At 43.3% G+C, this 15,779-nt stretch overlaps 1 protein-coding gene across 1 annotated transcript in view; it reads left to right on the top strand.

The window, feature by feature from the left end:
- sbf1 (SET binding factor 1) overlaps positions 1-15,779 on the top strand; it is a 131,829-nt gene that overhangs the window by 101,284 nt on the left and 14,766 nt on the right. Inside the window, exons 24-32 of the mRNA XM_078234621.1 lie at positions 293-489; positions 1,848-1,985; positions 2,686-2,781; positions 5,375-5,449; positions 11,961-12,145; positions 12,849-13,025; positions 13,168-13,269; positions 14,337-14,522; positions 15,418-15,544. Of these exons, the coding sequence (XP_078090747.1) occupies positions 293-489; positions 1,848-1,985; positions 2,686-2,781; positions 5,375-5,449; positions 11,961-12,145; positions 12,849-13,025; positions 13,168-13,269; positions 14,337-14,522; positions 15,418-15,544 (1,283 nt within the window). The remainder of the gene's footprint in view (positions 1-292; positions 490-1,847; positions 1,986-2,685; positions 2,782-5,374; positions 5,450-11,960; positions 12,146-12,848; positions 13,026-13,167; positions 13,270-14,336; positions 14,523-15,417; positions 15,545-15,779) is intronic.

Genomic DNA, 15,779 nt, shown 5'->3' with positions numbered 1-15,779 from the left:
ATGAAAGAAACCTCATCCTTTGTCTCAATCTATGCGAATTCTGTTTGGATCTTAATATTAGTAACAGCTCATTTTTCTCCAGCCATATTTTATCTGTACTCAGTACAACAGTCTGCCTATAAACAGGATACTTTGTTGACTAGATAAATCCATGGCCCACCAAGGTAAAGTGCAAGTTGCTGAACCTGAAATCAGGGAGCCTTAGTAACAGCAATGTCTGAAAGTCACAATACGGGCCGTTGTGGTGTCAGCAGGATGGTGCTTTGATTGATCTAATATTTTCCGTTTTCAGTTACCCCAGCCTCCTGATTATCCCGCAGACCATACAGGACAGTACAATGCAACGCATCTCACGGTGTTACAGACAAAACCGCTTCCCCGTTGTGTGTTGGAGGAACTCGCGCACAAAGGCCGTGCTCCTGCGATCAGCGGGGTTGCATGGGAAGAGTGTCGTCGGCCTCTTCAAGTCCCAGAATGCACCGGCTACAGGTACTAACCATGATGTCAATGTGAAGAAGAAATGTAACATAGAGATGGGTGTGGCATGAGTTTGGCTTTGGTGTGTGGATAACGGAAAGGTGGGCACTGGATTGTTGGTGACAGGTGTGTGAATTTAACAGGCTTACAGACACTCAGCTTTTTCAGGCAATGGGACTGTGAATGTTGCAAAGTAGTTCTTGGGCATTACAGACTACAGACAGTTGCAGCATGAATGTTACAGATTAAAGGCATTGGGCATGTAGACACTAGGTGCCAGCCAGTTGGTATTGCAAACTGTGGGGATTGATTCAGGTGGTGAAGAGAGTCGATGTTTAGGCAATTGAATGAGATGCTGATCAATGGTCTGTTTTGTCCTGATTGTGTCAAACTTCTTAAGTGATGCAGCTACACTCACCTAAGCAAATCGAGTGAATTAGATCACATTGCTGATGTGTGTTGGAGGCGTTTTAGGGATTCAGGAGATGAGCCATGACCAGCTTCTGATTAGCTTTAGTTGCCTGGTATTTGTGACTGATCAGTTAAGTTTCTAATCGATAGTAACCTCCAGGATGTTGATCTTGGGGTATTCAGCAAAGGTGATGCTGCTGAATGTGAAGGGGAGATGGTTAGACACTTTTTGTATGTAGATATTTTTCCTTACACCACTTCTGAAAGACCTGGCTCTAAATTTTACACTATGTTCCTTAATCCTAGCTTCCCAACTGACAATAGACAGCATATACCTGAATTGTTCAAATCTCCCCGAAGCTTCTAAATTCCATGAATACTACCCTAATGTGTAAAATTGTTACTTGTAATTTAAACCATCATTTTGGTAAATGTATGCCTGACTTGCTTCTAGTGGCGTCATGTCGATCTGAGAGGTGAAGGGCAGTGTGTTAACTGCTCAGTCTTTGTGGTTTGTATGATTTTGTCAGATTGCTTTATTAGTTGGTGTTTGAATGTTGCAGCTATGATTAGAGTCTCTGTTAACTGTCTCTGTTCTTCAGAGGGATGGCACGGTGGCCCAGTGGTTAGCACTGCTGTCTCATAGCGCCAGGGACCCAGGTTCAATTCTGCCCTCGGGTCACTGTCTGTGTGGAGTTTGCTCGTTCTCCCCATGCCTGTGTGGGTTTCCTCCGGGTACTCCAATTTCCTCCCACACTCCAAAGATGTGCAGGTGAGGTTGATTGGCCATACCAAATTTCCCCAAGATGTGTAGGTTAGGGGGATTAGCAGGGTAATTGCATGATGTTACAGGGGATAGGGCCTGGGTGGAATTGTTGTCGGTGGCCTCCTTCTGCACTGTTGTAATTCTATGATCATCTGTGAAGGAACTTGTATTAAAAAACAGATTTTCATTTCAGATCCTTCTCAGACAGACTCCACCAGTTTAGCACAAGAAAAGTACTTACAGGCAGTGATAAACTCCATGCCGCACTACGCAGACACGGGTGGTCGTAACACTCTCAGTGGATTCACGTCTGCTCACATGAACAGCTCAGGTTTGTTGTGCCTTTCTGAGATTTTTTTCTCTCAAAGTTATCAATGAAGTGAAATGTGTACTGTATGCATTGAACTAGAAGTTACCTTGACACTGAACATCAGTGGAAGGCCATTTATGGTGTTCAGGTGCAATTCTAGTCATCCTACCTCGTTAAAATAGTTTCTAATCTCTAACCTTGCTCAGGCTTGTGAATGATGTGCATTTGTCCTATAACCCTGACCAAGGCCAAGAATTTCTTTACTAATATTTTATCCATATCTTTAGTTATTTAAACACTTCAAAGTAGCCACTTTGCCATTGAAAAAACAAACTGAGTCCTTGGTTTTATATCAGGAGGTACAGAATGCAAGAGCAAGGCGGTAGTATTGAAATTGCTTAAAGCCCTTGGTTAGACTGTATTTGGGGTATTGAGTACCATCATTGGAAGGGATTGGAAACACTGTTTTGATTCACTTGAAGCTCCTCTGGAAGAAGAGTGACACTTGTGAAGAAGATTGATCTCTGCAGGTTCAACACCAGCCAGCTTGCCCTCTGCTGATCCACACTTCTCCTGTTCCAAGTTCTGCAGTCTGCTTACTGCTCTGAGCTCTGTTGCACCTTATCCTTTCCTTCTGTACCCTTACTGATATAGAATCTTTCAGTGCCCTGTTATATTCTGGGGAACCTTTGCTTGACCCGTATCCTGTTATATTCTGTAGACTCGTCTGATAAGCAGAGGCAGCCTAAGATTGGTGTGCTGATGAAACAGGTGATGGGTGGAAAGGAAGAAATGACGAACACTTTCAGTCGCGGAGGTGAGAGTCACTGAGCCTGTGTGGCGTGAACAATCAGTATGAGCAACGTTTTGTGATTTATCGCTAAGATTCTTTTCCTTCAAAATTCTTAATTTCTGAGCTGTTTCCTTGGTTGAAGTTTCCCTCCAGCAGGAGAATGGGCTGAGTGGAGCTGCTGAACTGAACTATTGGTGCTTTATACTGCTGCTGCTTTGTGCTTAGTCCGTAGGAATCTTGCATCTGCTTCCCATGTAGGCAGAAACTACATAACAGAGCATGGGACTGTGAAGTAGATCTGCAATCATTCAGAGAGAGTTAGGGTGATGAGACAAATCCAGGATTTGTCGCAGGAGAAAGGAATGGAACATAGTCATATAATTTATAGCAGAAAAAGTGAACTTTCAGCTCATCATGACTGTACCTAATGAGGCATACCAAAAAAAGGTGGTTGGGAAGATTGTTTTGTCCAGTTCCTCCAGTGGCTGTGCCTGGTTTAGCAGGTCTCCAACACCATGTCTAGAAATTCTCTATTCCAGTTTTGTGTGTATATTCAATGCTCAAATGGAGTAAGATTGACAGTTTTAGTAACAATATTGTGCTAGATCTAGCTTCTGCCTGCCTCTGAAATGCCACGGTACCAACAGTGGCAGGTGCACTGATACTGGTTTATGTTAAAAGACTAGTCCTTTGAAACTTGGAGGGTTGCTAAAATTTGTTGGATGAACGCCACTGACATCCGCAATGAAGCGTTTTATGTGCATTTCAAAGATCTGTGCTACTGAAGTAAAAACCAAAACAGCAGTGATGACCGTTGTGGTTTCCTTGCGATGCTACTTCTTAGATTCAAAAGTCTTAAAGGACACTGAAATTTTACGGTCACGTTTGTTTAGCCAATTGAAATGCTCCATTCCACAGGCCTGCGAGGCCGTATTGGCAAACAAAATCAGAATCTGACCACTTCTGGTCATATAAAAAGAGGCCCCCAACCTCCACCCAGAGGAAAGTACATTGGTTTAGAAATGTCCAACTCCGATTGGAGGGACTGGTCAGCATGACCTTATTTACAGCCTTCAGGCATGTGTCATTGATAGTTACAGAAGGTGGGGTAGAGCCAGAGTTTGTTGGTGTGTGGTGGATTATATGTCTTAAAATGGTGCTTAGCCCATTGTTACCATCTGCTTTTGTAAAATAGTCCATGATCCGTTGAAGGCCACGTGGCATGAGGGCACATTCACCGGCAAACAGCAATCTCCATTTCCATCTGACTCCTTGCCATTGAAAAAACAAACTGAGTCCTTGATTTTATATCAACGAGGATTTTCGTTGTATTATATTGAAGAGATTGCCATTTGTTCCAAATTAGATGTATAATCCATCAATATATATCAATATTTCCACCAAATATCCCAGACAGCATGAAGACAAAGAATATAGTGAAGAGCATAAGGACCATACCACCCCTGTTTCAAACCACTTGCTACGTCAATGGCGTCAGTGTATACACCACAGCCAGTGACTCTGGTCATCATTTCATTGTGAAACTGGTATCAGATTTACCACTCTATCAGGACATCTAAGTTTGTCTAAAACTTTGTGTAAGGCCTCTGTTTATTGTGTATAGGCCTTTGTCCGGTCAACTAAGGCACATTAGACTCCCATCTGTTATTCACATTATTTCTCGCCCAAAGGCGAAGATCATGTTCCGAGTACCTCTGCCGTTCCTGAACCCACTTTGACTCTGGCAGTATATGCTCTGCCGTGTGGCTACCAATCTATTGAGTTGCTCCTTTGCAAGAATCTTACTAGCAATCATAAGCAGCATGATTCCTCTGATTGTCAGACACAGATTTTTGTCCCTTTTCCTTTTTACATGCAAACAATTGTGGCTGGGGAATGGATTGTTGATCATACATTTTATTATATAATTTTGAGTTTGACAGCCACATGGAATCCCCCAGATTTGTTCATTTCTCTTGGGATACTGTCTGAACCTGAAATTTTTCTTGAGGGTAGGGATGTGATAGTTTTGTCACATTCTACAACATAAGCTTTGCTGTCCAGGTTTTCACACTTGGCTTGTCAGTGCCGTATATAATGGGTATAAGTGCGCCATGTAATAGACTATAATGGGATTGATGTGGCCTGCACTGGATTGTAATAGATACCAGTATGACCTGTGCTGGACTGTCATGGAAATCAGCATGATCTGTGCCAGACTGTAATGGGTGTCAGTGTGTCTGATAGCAAACAGTAATCGGTACTATTTTTAAATGTCGGCAAGTTGTTGTGATACTGTTTAAATGGAGACTGATGTGTATGTCCTGTACCAGTACCACACTCTGTGAAACAGGAGCAAAGTACTGGAAATGCTGGATACGCTCACAAGTGTAAGCACCTGTGGTGAGATAAAGAGTTAATATTTCAGATTGACAACCTTTTGTCAGAACTACTCACAGGGACATCTGCTTAAAAAAAGACTGGTATGTCTGCCCAGAGCCAGTACTGAACTGGGTGACGCATGATTAATGGTGTGTATTAATGATCTGATTATCTTGTGCTGTCACATTCCTGGAGTAAGTCATGGACTGATTTTCTTTGTGCTGTGCCTCCTCAGTACTAGGTCACAGAGCCAGGGTCATCACTCTGGCAAATCCAAGGGCCACAACGAAGGGGAGAGAAAGCCCTCAAGGTATTGTGTTTGAGCACAAGGAAAGTAACCAATTCTATCCCTGTGTATGGAAGGGCTAACACCAAGAATAACCACTTATTAACCTATAATAGCAAGTATAAACGGTGACTACCAGTTCTAACACCCTTGACTTCTATTTCACTCACCCAATTAACTTAGTTATGGCCTAAGCTTTTGCTTAGTCGCAGACAAAGCTGATTGAAATGAAAGTAACCAGATTTCTGTGCAGTAAATTTACCTATATTTTTGTGATCATCAGTCATTGTAATATGCATACAATATTAAAACAAACTTGCAACTATCAGCAGCTGCTCTCAACAAAACCTAACTTTCCTATTTTAGCTTTTCCCATTATTAATTCTCATTCCTACTTTTATAATGAAAATCACTTATGTAAACTTGTCAAACTAGTTACACCCTCACATGGACGTGATGATTTGCATCCCACAGTTCCTCAGCCTGCACTTTAAAGTTGCTCCCAAGCTTCAGCTAACTCTACTTCCCTGTTCCCCCCCAGTGTTGTAATGTTTTCTGTCTAATTGTAACCAGTATTATGAAATTAACATTATTGCACCATGTAAAATTGAAAGCGTATATCATTAAGATGTGAACTGAATTAGATTTGTGTACACTTGCACAGTTATTGCCCCAACTTGGAAACCTGTTTCATTAGCAAAGCTATGCTTGCACAAATTAAACAGTATTTAAGCACAGAAGCAGGCCATTTGATTCAAAGGTTCCATGCCATTGTTCATTTTTCACAAGCGCTGCCTCTTAACCCCATCAACATATCCTTCTATTACTGTTCCCCATCTGTATTGATCTCCAACTAGATTTTCAAGTTTGCTGATGACACCACCATAGTGGGTCGGATCTCAAACAATGATGAGACAGAGTACAGGAATGAGATAGAGAATCTGGTGAACTGGTGCAGCAACAATAATCTCTCCCTCAATGTCAATAAAACGAAGGAGATTGTCATCGACTTCAGGAAGTGTAAAAGAGAACATGCCCCTGTCTACATCAACGGGGACGCAGTAGAAAGGGTCGAGAGCTTCAAGTTTTTAGGTGTCCAGATCACCAACAACCTGTCCTGGTCCCCCCATGCTGACACTATGGTTAAGAAAGCCCACCAATGCCTCTACTTTCTCAGAAGACTAAGGAAATTTGGCATGTCAGCTACGACTCTCACCAACTTTTACAGATGCACCATAGGAAGCATTCTTTCTGTCTGTCTCACAGCTTGGTATGGCTCTTGCTCTGCCCAAGACCGCAAGGAACTACAAAAGGTCATGAATGTAGCCCAATCCATCATGCAAACCAGCCTCCCATCCATTTACTGTCTACATTTCCCGCTGCCTTGGCAAAGCAGCCAGCATAATTAACGATCCCACGTACCCCGGACATTCTTTCTTCCACCTTCTTCCATCAGGATAAAGATACAGAAGCCTGAGGTCACGTACCAGCCGACTCAAGAGCAGCTTCTTCCCTGCTGCCATCAGACTTTTGAATGGACTTACCTTGCATTAAGTTGATCTTTCTCTACACCGTAGCTAGGACTAATGCTACATTCTGCACTCTCTCGTTTCCTTCTCTTCCTTCTCTTTCCTTCGTCTTCCTTCTTTCTCTTACAGCGTTGTCTGTACAGCGTGCAAGAAACAATACTTTTCACTGTAAATACATGTGACAATGAATCAAATCAAATTGGCTTCCCCTTAAGTCATAGAGCCACAGAAGTCTACAGTATAGTAAAGGCCCTTGTCGACCCATCGCATCTGCGCCAGTCAAAAACAACCACCTAACTATTCTAATCTCAATTTCTAGCACTTAGCCCATAGCCTTGTATGCCTTGGCATCGCAAATACACATCTAAATACTTGTTAAATGTTATGAGGTTCTCTGCGTCCAGTTCCAAACTCCCACCATCCTCTGGGTGAAAAAGCTTTTCCTCACATCCCGTCTAAACCTCCTGTCCCTTACCTAAATCAATGCCTCCTAGTTATTGACCCTCCACCAGAGGGAAAAGATTTTTCTCTCTCTATCTATGCCCCTCATAATTTTATACATCTTAATTGTATTCCACCCCCCCCCATCCCCCGTCTCCTCTGCGCAAAGGAAAACAACCCTGCGTTCTCTTCATAACTAAATTAAGTGCCTCTAAGCTCTTCATTTGAGTTGTTCTTTGGGATGGTGAGCTCCATATTCCAACCATTCTCTACCTAAAGAAGTTTCTCTTGAACTCTCTTTTGGATTCATTAACAGCAACCTTCTGTTTATGGTTCCTAGTTCTGCTCACTCCTGGATGTGGAAGCATCTTGACATCGACTCTATCAAATCCTTTCATAATCTTTAAGTCTGCTATCGGGTCATCCTTCAATCTTCTCTTTTGGAAAGTTCTGTTATGAGCCTCATAATTCTCTTTGGCACCCTCACCAGTGCCTCTATATCCTTATTATAGAGACTAGAACTGCTCTCAATATCCAAATTATGATTTAACAAAGATTTGATATAACTTTAACATACCTCTCCACTCTTCAATTCTATCCACCAAGAAATTAACCCTCGTGATTAGTTTGTTTTTAACGGATTTATTAACCTGTGTTAATTGAGAATCTATATTAGAATTAATCAGCAGCGACAAGACTTGCTAGAGACTTGTCAGAGCTTCCCAATCAAAAGAGTGAGCTAGGGGTGTGTTATGTACACAAAACATTTAACCTGTACACTTAAGCTATCATCAGAGACATAGAAAATCTATCAGGTTGCAACATTGGGGTCTGATGTTGCAGATGTATAGAACGTTGGTTCGGCCGCATTTGGAATACTGTGTCCAGTTCTGGTCGCCACACTACCAGAAGGACGTGGAGGCTTTGGAGAGAGTACAGAGGAGGTTTACCAGGATGTTGCCTGGTATGGAGGGGCTTAGTTATGAGGAGAGATTGGGTAAACTGGGGTTGTTCTCCCTGGGAAGACAGAGGATGAGGAGAGACTTAATAGATGTGTATAAAATTATGAAAGGCATAGATAGGGTGAACGGTGGGAAGCTTTTCCCCAGTATCACCTGCATCTCTTAGGTTTTTGACCTTCGACCCACCAATAAAGAACAAAGAACAATACAGCACAGGAACAGGCCCTTCGGCCCTCCAAGCCCGTGCCGCTCCCTGGTCCAAACTAGACCATTCTTTTGTATCCCTCCAATGTTGCGGCACGGTAGCACAGTGGTTAGCACTGCTGCTTCACAGCTCCAGGGACCTGGGTTCGATTCCCGGCTTGGGTCACTGTCTGTGTGGAGTTTGCACATTCTCCTCGTGTCTGCGTGGGTTTCCTCCGGGTGCTCCGGTTTCCTCCCACAGTCCAAAGATGTGCGGGTTAGGTTGATTGGCCATGCTAAAATTGCCCCTTAGTGTCCTGGGATGCGTAGATTAGAGGGATTAGTGGGTAAAATATGTAGGGATATGGGGGTAGGCCCTGGGTGGGATTGTGGTCGGTGCAGACTCGATGGGCCGAATGGCCTCTTTCTGTACTGTAGGGTTTCTATGAGGTCGGTGGTGACGTTCACGAGGGGTCATAGGTTCAAGGTGAAGGGGGGGAGGTTTAACACAGATATCAGAAGGACATATTTTACACAGAGGGTGGTGGGGGCCTGGAATGCGCTGCCAGGCAAGGTAGTGGAGGCGGACACACTGGGAACGTTTAAGACTTATCTAGATAGCCATATGAACGGAGTGGGAATGGAGGGATACAAAAGAATGGTCTAGTTTGGACCAGGGAGCGGCACGGGCTTGGAGGGCTGAAGGGCCTGTTCCTGTGCTGTATTGTTCTTTGTTCTTTATTGGTGGGTCGAAGGTCAAAAACCTGAGAGATGCAGGTGATACTGCAGGGATTGCAGAGTCCGGAGAGGAACTACAGGGAATTGTAAACACAAGTGAAAGAAGTGTGGAACATGGATTAAGAATGAATGTGAAGAAGACCAAGAAAATGGTGATGAGCAGAGACCTAACCTCGGAAACTGGCGCAGGCACAGAGCTGAACGATTTCCTTCTGCACTAACAATTTTGTGATTCTGTGAAGTGAAAATTGAAATATATCGACCTGTCCCAGAGCAAATGAAAAGGTTGCATACTGGGCAGATTATCATAGCCGATGAGAGATGTGATTGAGAGATCTGAAGGAGAATTGAGCAAGCTACGAACAGCTCTGTCTGGATGAAGGGCATGTTAATATCAAAGAAATTGACCCCGAGTCTTAGGAAAAGAATGCTGAATTCTACTTTTGTCATCTAGGTTAAATGCCATGGACATATGGACAAAAACAAAGATTATTGATCAGCTGAATGCATTCGAGATTTGGACGTACAAGAAATGCTCCGCATATCCTACACATACACAACTCATCCTATACAAGGAGAGTGACATGACATATGTTGAGGTCAGGGATAGGTGTGTGAATGCTCTAGAGAATATCAATATATCGAAGGAGGAAGTGTTGGGTATCCTAAATTGCATTAAGGTAGACAAGTCCCCGGGGCCAGATGGGGTCTATCCCAGGTAACAGCGGGAGGCAAGGGGAGAAATAGCTGGGGCTTTAACAGATATCTTCACATCCTGTTTGACCACAGGTGAGGTTCCAGAGGACTGGAAAATAGGGAATGTTGTTCCCTTGTTTAAGAAAGGAAGCAGGGATAATCCAGGAAATTATACGCCGGTGAGCCTGACGCCAGTAGTGGGGAAATCTTTGGAGAAGACACCGAAGGACAGGATATATGCACATTTGGAAGAAAATGGTTTGTTAGTGTCAGGCAACACAGTTTTGTACAGGGAAGGCCATATCTCACCAACTTGATTGTCACACCTTCAAAAAACAAAGATAATTGATGAGGGAAGGGCTGTGGATGTAGTTTATATGGACTTTAGTAAGGTGCTTAACAAGATACAAACGGCAGACTAGTACAAAAACTAAAGTCACATGGGATTCTGGGTTCACTGGCTAGATGGATACAGAACTGGCTTGGTGATAGAAGAAAGAGTAGCACTAGAAGGGTGATTTTTCAGAAAGGAGATCTTAGTGGTGTTCCGCAGGTATCAGTGCTGGGATCTCTGTTGTTTGTAGTAAGCATGAATGATCTCGAGGAAAATGTGGGTAGATTGATTAGTAAGTTTGCGGATGACACAAAGATTGGCGGAGTTGCTGATAGTGCCGGGGATTGTCAGAGAATACAACAAGATATAGATAGATTGGAGACTTGGGCACAGAAATGGCAAATGGAGTTTAATCTGGACAAACACGATTTTGGAGGATCAAATTTAGGTGTGAATTATAACGTAAATGGCAGAACCCTTAGGAACGTTAATACACAGAGGGATCTGGGCGTGCAGGTCCACAGTTCCCTAAAAGTGGCAACACAGGTGGACAAGGTGATTAAGAAGGCATATGGCATGTCTAACATTTCCTGGGTAACTACGCAGGTAGATATTGTGGATCTGTCTTAAGTCTCCGACTCTAGTTGGAGATATTTGCAGAGGGTCAGGGAGTTTGGAAATTGCCTATTGGAAGTTTAAATTTCCTGAGCTGTTCCCGTGTAGGTCTATACATCAAAGCTTCCAGAGGGTCCTCCTTCAGTCATATGTCTGGTCTCCAAAGACCAGAAGATTTGGTCTAATATTCCAGGCATTTCTTTGTTATCACATGAGTGTTTCAAGTGTATCCCTTTGTGTCCTTGCACTGTACTCACGCTTGCATTGTCTTAGAATATCAGCTGGTATGTTACTTGCCTTGACTATAGCACACACTTTGGTCTACAAGTTTTCCTTGTTATAATAATGGGTTTCGAGCAATGCTTTTATTTCTAAACATTTGTAATAGGAATTCCACTGTGAGCACTTGCCACGTAGTTGCAGACCTCCTATTACTGGTGGTGCTGTGGCACCTTTCCATTCCAGTTTTCTAGTTCAGTCATTTGTTGGCCTCCTCACCTCTAACACATTCCTTGGCCTATGGCTGTTCTCTCTCATACCTCATCCCACTTGAGCATTGAGTTCTGGCCCCTTCTTTACTGCCCCCTTAGCTGTGCCTCCTGAGTAATGTGGGGGTAATATTCATTTCCTAAAAGGCTACCTCATGACTTCATTAATTTCCGAAACTTGCCTGAAATAAAGCTTTAAGAATGATCTTCCTGTTTTTCAAGCATTTCCTTATTTTGCCCTGCAACCAGAGAATATAAGGGATTATAATTAAGCAGGGCAGGAACATTAACACAGCATTCATAGCTGTGTGAATTCTAATAATTGGAACAGCATTTGGGAGTGTTGCTGATCTATTTAGGATAATGCGCTCAACAAGAGTAACACCCCAGTATTGTGTAATCCTGATTTGCATTTGCAGCTGGGCCCAGATCCCACAGCCCTTTACCAAATAGAGATGGGGACAGAGCAAATGACGCTGGTGCTCTCATAGCATAACTGGAGGAGTGATAATTGAATGCTGACACTTAGTTTGTCTCTATCTCTTCCAGGAAAATGGGGCAGCATTCGAGGCAGTGGACGACTGAGTGCTTATTCCCTGAATTCTGACGTAGGACTTCGACTTGCAGGCAAAGAAACGTTGTCCCCACAGGTTAATGGGGGCCTGTCAGACTCTCACTACTTCAGGCAGCCAAGAGCTGGCCTGTATATTATTGGCGAGAAGTCCCAGCTAAAGGTGAGAACAATCTCCCAAACCCTAGGGATAAATTCCTGCATTTTTGATTTATCTCAGAATATTCAACTGCCTGAAGAGGGAAGAATGTATATGAAGACAGGTAGAAGGGGTGACAAGAACTCCATGTTGGAACATTGGTGCAGATGCTGTTGCCTGGAACCCTGGAAAACGGGACTAGAACCCTGTCTAGTTAGGAAATTTGCTATTGCAGCTGTTAGAAACATTGTCCCTGTAATTCCAAATTATTGATTGGTGTATGTGGGTCTCACCAGCCTTACATTTACAGATCTGACTATCCAACGTATACTATAAATCCCAAAACTTGCAGTGCTTTCGCTCAATCTCAAACTTGGCATGATAATTCCACCAGGACCACCAGATGAGGCAATAGATTCCAAGGTCCAATGTCTGTCCACATCAGAGACCTGACCTTGAATACATTAGCTGTCCCTTTCTCTAGCAGTATGGACAATTGATTGCATATCCATTTTTGAATCCTTGGAATCCAGAGTCACTGATCTGTAAGGGTACTCCTGTTTAATGTGGATAAACGACTGGGAAGACTTGTTTGAGACTGATCTGCTCAGGGAAATTATCACTTGAGTATTGTTATATTAATGGCCAAGGGTTTTTCAAAAGTTGTATGTTTGCGTGTGAAATTTGCAAATAACAGTATTTGGAAAATATATGACTCTTTATCCAGGGGGCGAAACAAGATCCTTCACAGCAGTGGGAAGTTGTCCCCATTGAGATATTTGATGTCCGACACGTGAAGACAAGCTTTAAGAAGTTGATGAAGGTGTGTGTGCCAAGTTCTGCAGCCACTGATCCCAACCAATCATACTACCGATCATTGGAGGAATCTGATTGGCTCTCTCAGGTATTTGTTACATTGTCTCCTGCTACCCTGACTGCACCCTCTCAGCTGCCCTATCCCTCCTCGCTCTGATCCCCATCCTCTCATCTTTTTTCTCCTTCTCTTCCTTTCCTCCCATTCTCATTACTCTATTTTTTGTTACTAGCTACACAAGTTGCTTCAGGTCTCAGTGCTGGTTGTTGAGTTGTTGGACAACGGATCCTCAGTGCTGATCAGTCTGGAGGATGGCTGGGACGTGACCACGCAGGTACCTGTTGTCAATTATCAAGCTGGAGTCAATCCTCACAGACCAAATGAAAGTAAAGAACTTCACTCTGGTTACCTTTTCGTGTTGAGATTCTTGTGTACTTGTAAGAGAAGGCAACGTAGGTTGCTTTTGAATTTCCCTCGTGTTATGGAGCTGCTGGCCATTGGAGTTTAGGATCCACAGTCAAAAGCGTTCACATTGCCCCTGATACTTCACCTAAATCATTCTCCCTATGTCAGTTTAGAGGGTGTGTTGGGGGATTGCATGCACAAGAATATGTACATCTGAGCATACACATGTGTACTTGCGTGCTTTTGAGTGGAGGCCACCTGAGTGACTAGAAGACAGAACCTTGGCTGATATTATCTATCTCTACCTGCAGAGCTCTGGAAGCCAACTATTGTCCTGTCTGTTGCCCTGCTCCAAAACAGCAATGGGGCCTAAAATCTCATTAGTCCATTTGGCTCTGTACCAAGTGCTGTACGTTTACCCACTAGGATTCTGGGTCACCCCAAGGGAGGTATTTCGCAAGTAGCTTGTAATGAAAGGGTGATGTTTGTATTTGAGGATGTTCCATGCATTGTACTCTATTCCATTTGACTCTGGCAGAAACAGTATAGTGACCTCCAAGCTTAGACCCAACATGTATTATCCTTCCATTATCCCACACTTAACTGCATTTCAGTATATTTGTTGATGGGGTGGCTTGAATGGAATAAGGAAAGAGGGTAAATTATCGGGAGGCACCTGTGAGAAACATTATGTGGGTTGGCAGAATACTGACTTCTTACCGCTCGAGTTAATGTGGTAAATGTTTGATCACCAACTGTAACCATATCAGAAATGATGTGGAGATGCCGGCGTTGGACTGGGGTAAGCACAGTAAGAAGTCTCACAACACCAGGTTAAAGTCCAGCAGGTTTATTTGGTAGCACAAGCCACAAGCTTTCAGAGTATTGCCCCTTCACCTGATGAGATTGGATCAACTATCCAATCGCAACACCAGTCCCCATAGTAGAAATTTTTTGGGAATGTTTTTTCTGACAAGTTTTTTAAATTCCCTTCAGGTGGTGTCCTTGGTACAGTTGCTATCTGACCAACATTACAGGACATTGGAGGGCTTCCGCCTTCTGGTGGAGAAGGAGTGGCTGTCATTTGGGCATCGTTTCAGCCACCGTGGTGCTCAGACAATGGCCAGCCAGAGCAGTGGCTTCACACCTGTCTTCCTGCAGTTTCTGGACTGTGTACATCAGGTAGGTGCATTCAATTGTAGCACCTGCTCTCGTTGGTGTCTTTATGATAAAGAGAGATTGTACTGTGCCTTGCGCATCATAACAGGGTGTTGGGACTATTCGCTAATTTTGCCTTGTTAGATCGTCAGAAGAAGAAACAAAACAACATTATATATTAACCTCAAGGTTAAAACTTCTTTAGAAAATGAAGTTAACTGAGGGAATGAATAATGGAAGTTATCAAAACAGCTCAAATATATATCAATAATTCAGTATTAACTGGGCTGGTGATGATCAATACGTAGTTATGATCATTGTCTGAGATTAGAACTGAATCTCATCAATTTATATAATTAGTCCATTGAAGAAAGGTTTCTGCATCTTGCAGTCACAAAACTTTTCAGATTTCATGTGACCTCATAAAGAAATAGGAGCAGGAGTCGACCATCCAGTCCATGAGCTGCCTCCGCCATTCAGTAAGATCATGGCAGCCCTGTTCGTGGCCTTAAAACTTTCCTGCCTACCCCCCTTAACTCCTTTGTTTATCAAATGTCTGTTTAACTCCACTGTGAACATATTGAAGAATTCATTCTTCACTACTCTCTGGGATGCAGAATTCCTAAGACTAACAACCCTCACAGAAGAACAATTCTCCACTTCTCCATCTTAAATGGGAAACCCCTTATTCTGAAAGTTGTTGGGAGCTCCCCCCAACCCTCACCACTCTTTACCAAGGAAGTAGAGCAAGGCTCTTTGTGGGACTACCTCTTAGTAATGGCCATGTTGCCAGTCAGTGAATAATAGAGTCCTGATCCTGTAGGAACTAGCTATTGCCACCAGGAAGTGGTTGTTTGTTCAGTTCTTGCCCATTGTTCCCTTCTTTAACTTCTTACCTGTTCTATTCTGTCCTTTTCAGATCCATTTGCAGTTCCCAATGGAGTTTGAGTTTAGTCTGCACTATCTGAAATTCCTGGCATATCATTATGTATCCAACCGCTTCCGAACCTTCCTGTTGGACTCTGACCATGAAAGGATTGAACTTGGTAAAACCACAATCAGCTGTTTCTTGTTTGGATGAGGATGTGAGAGTGCAGTGGTGGAGGGGCTGGGTAGGTTTGTGGGTTTGTTGGAGGGTGTGGACACATGTAGGTTTGGTGATTGTGTGGAAGAGAGCGATGGTGGGGTATGAGAGAACTGCTGTGATTCATTTTCTTTCTTCTGGGGGGCAGTGTCAAACTATACCAGTCAGTCAGATACCTGCTTCCGTCACCATGTTGG

Source organism: Mustelus asterias, chromosome 19 (genome assembly GCF_964213995.1).
Source record: "Mustelus asterias chromosome 19, sMusAst1.hap1.1, whole genome shotgun sequence".
NCBI classification, from domain to species: domain Eukaryota; kingdom Metazoa; phylum Chordata; class Chondrichthyes; order Carcharhiniformes; family Triakidae; genus Mustelus; species Mustelus asterias.
Note: the sequence above shows the minus strand (reverse complement) of the source record. Positions and strands in the feature narration are given on the sequence as shown.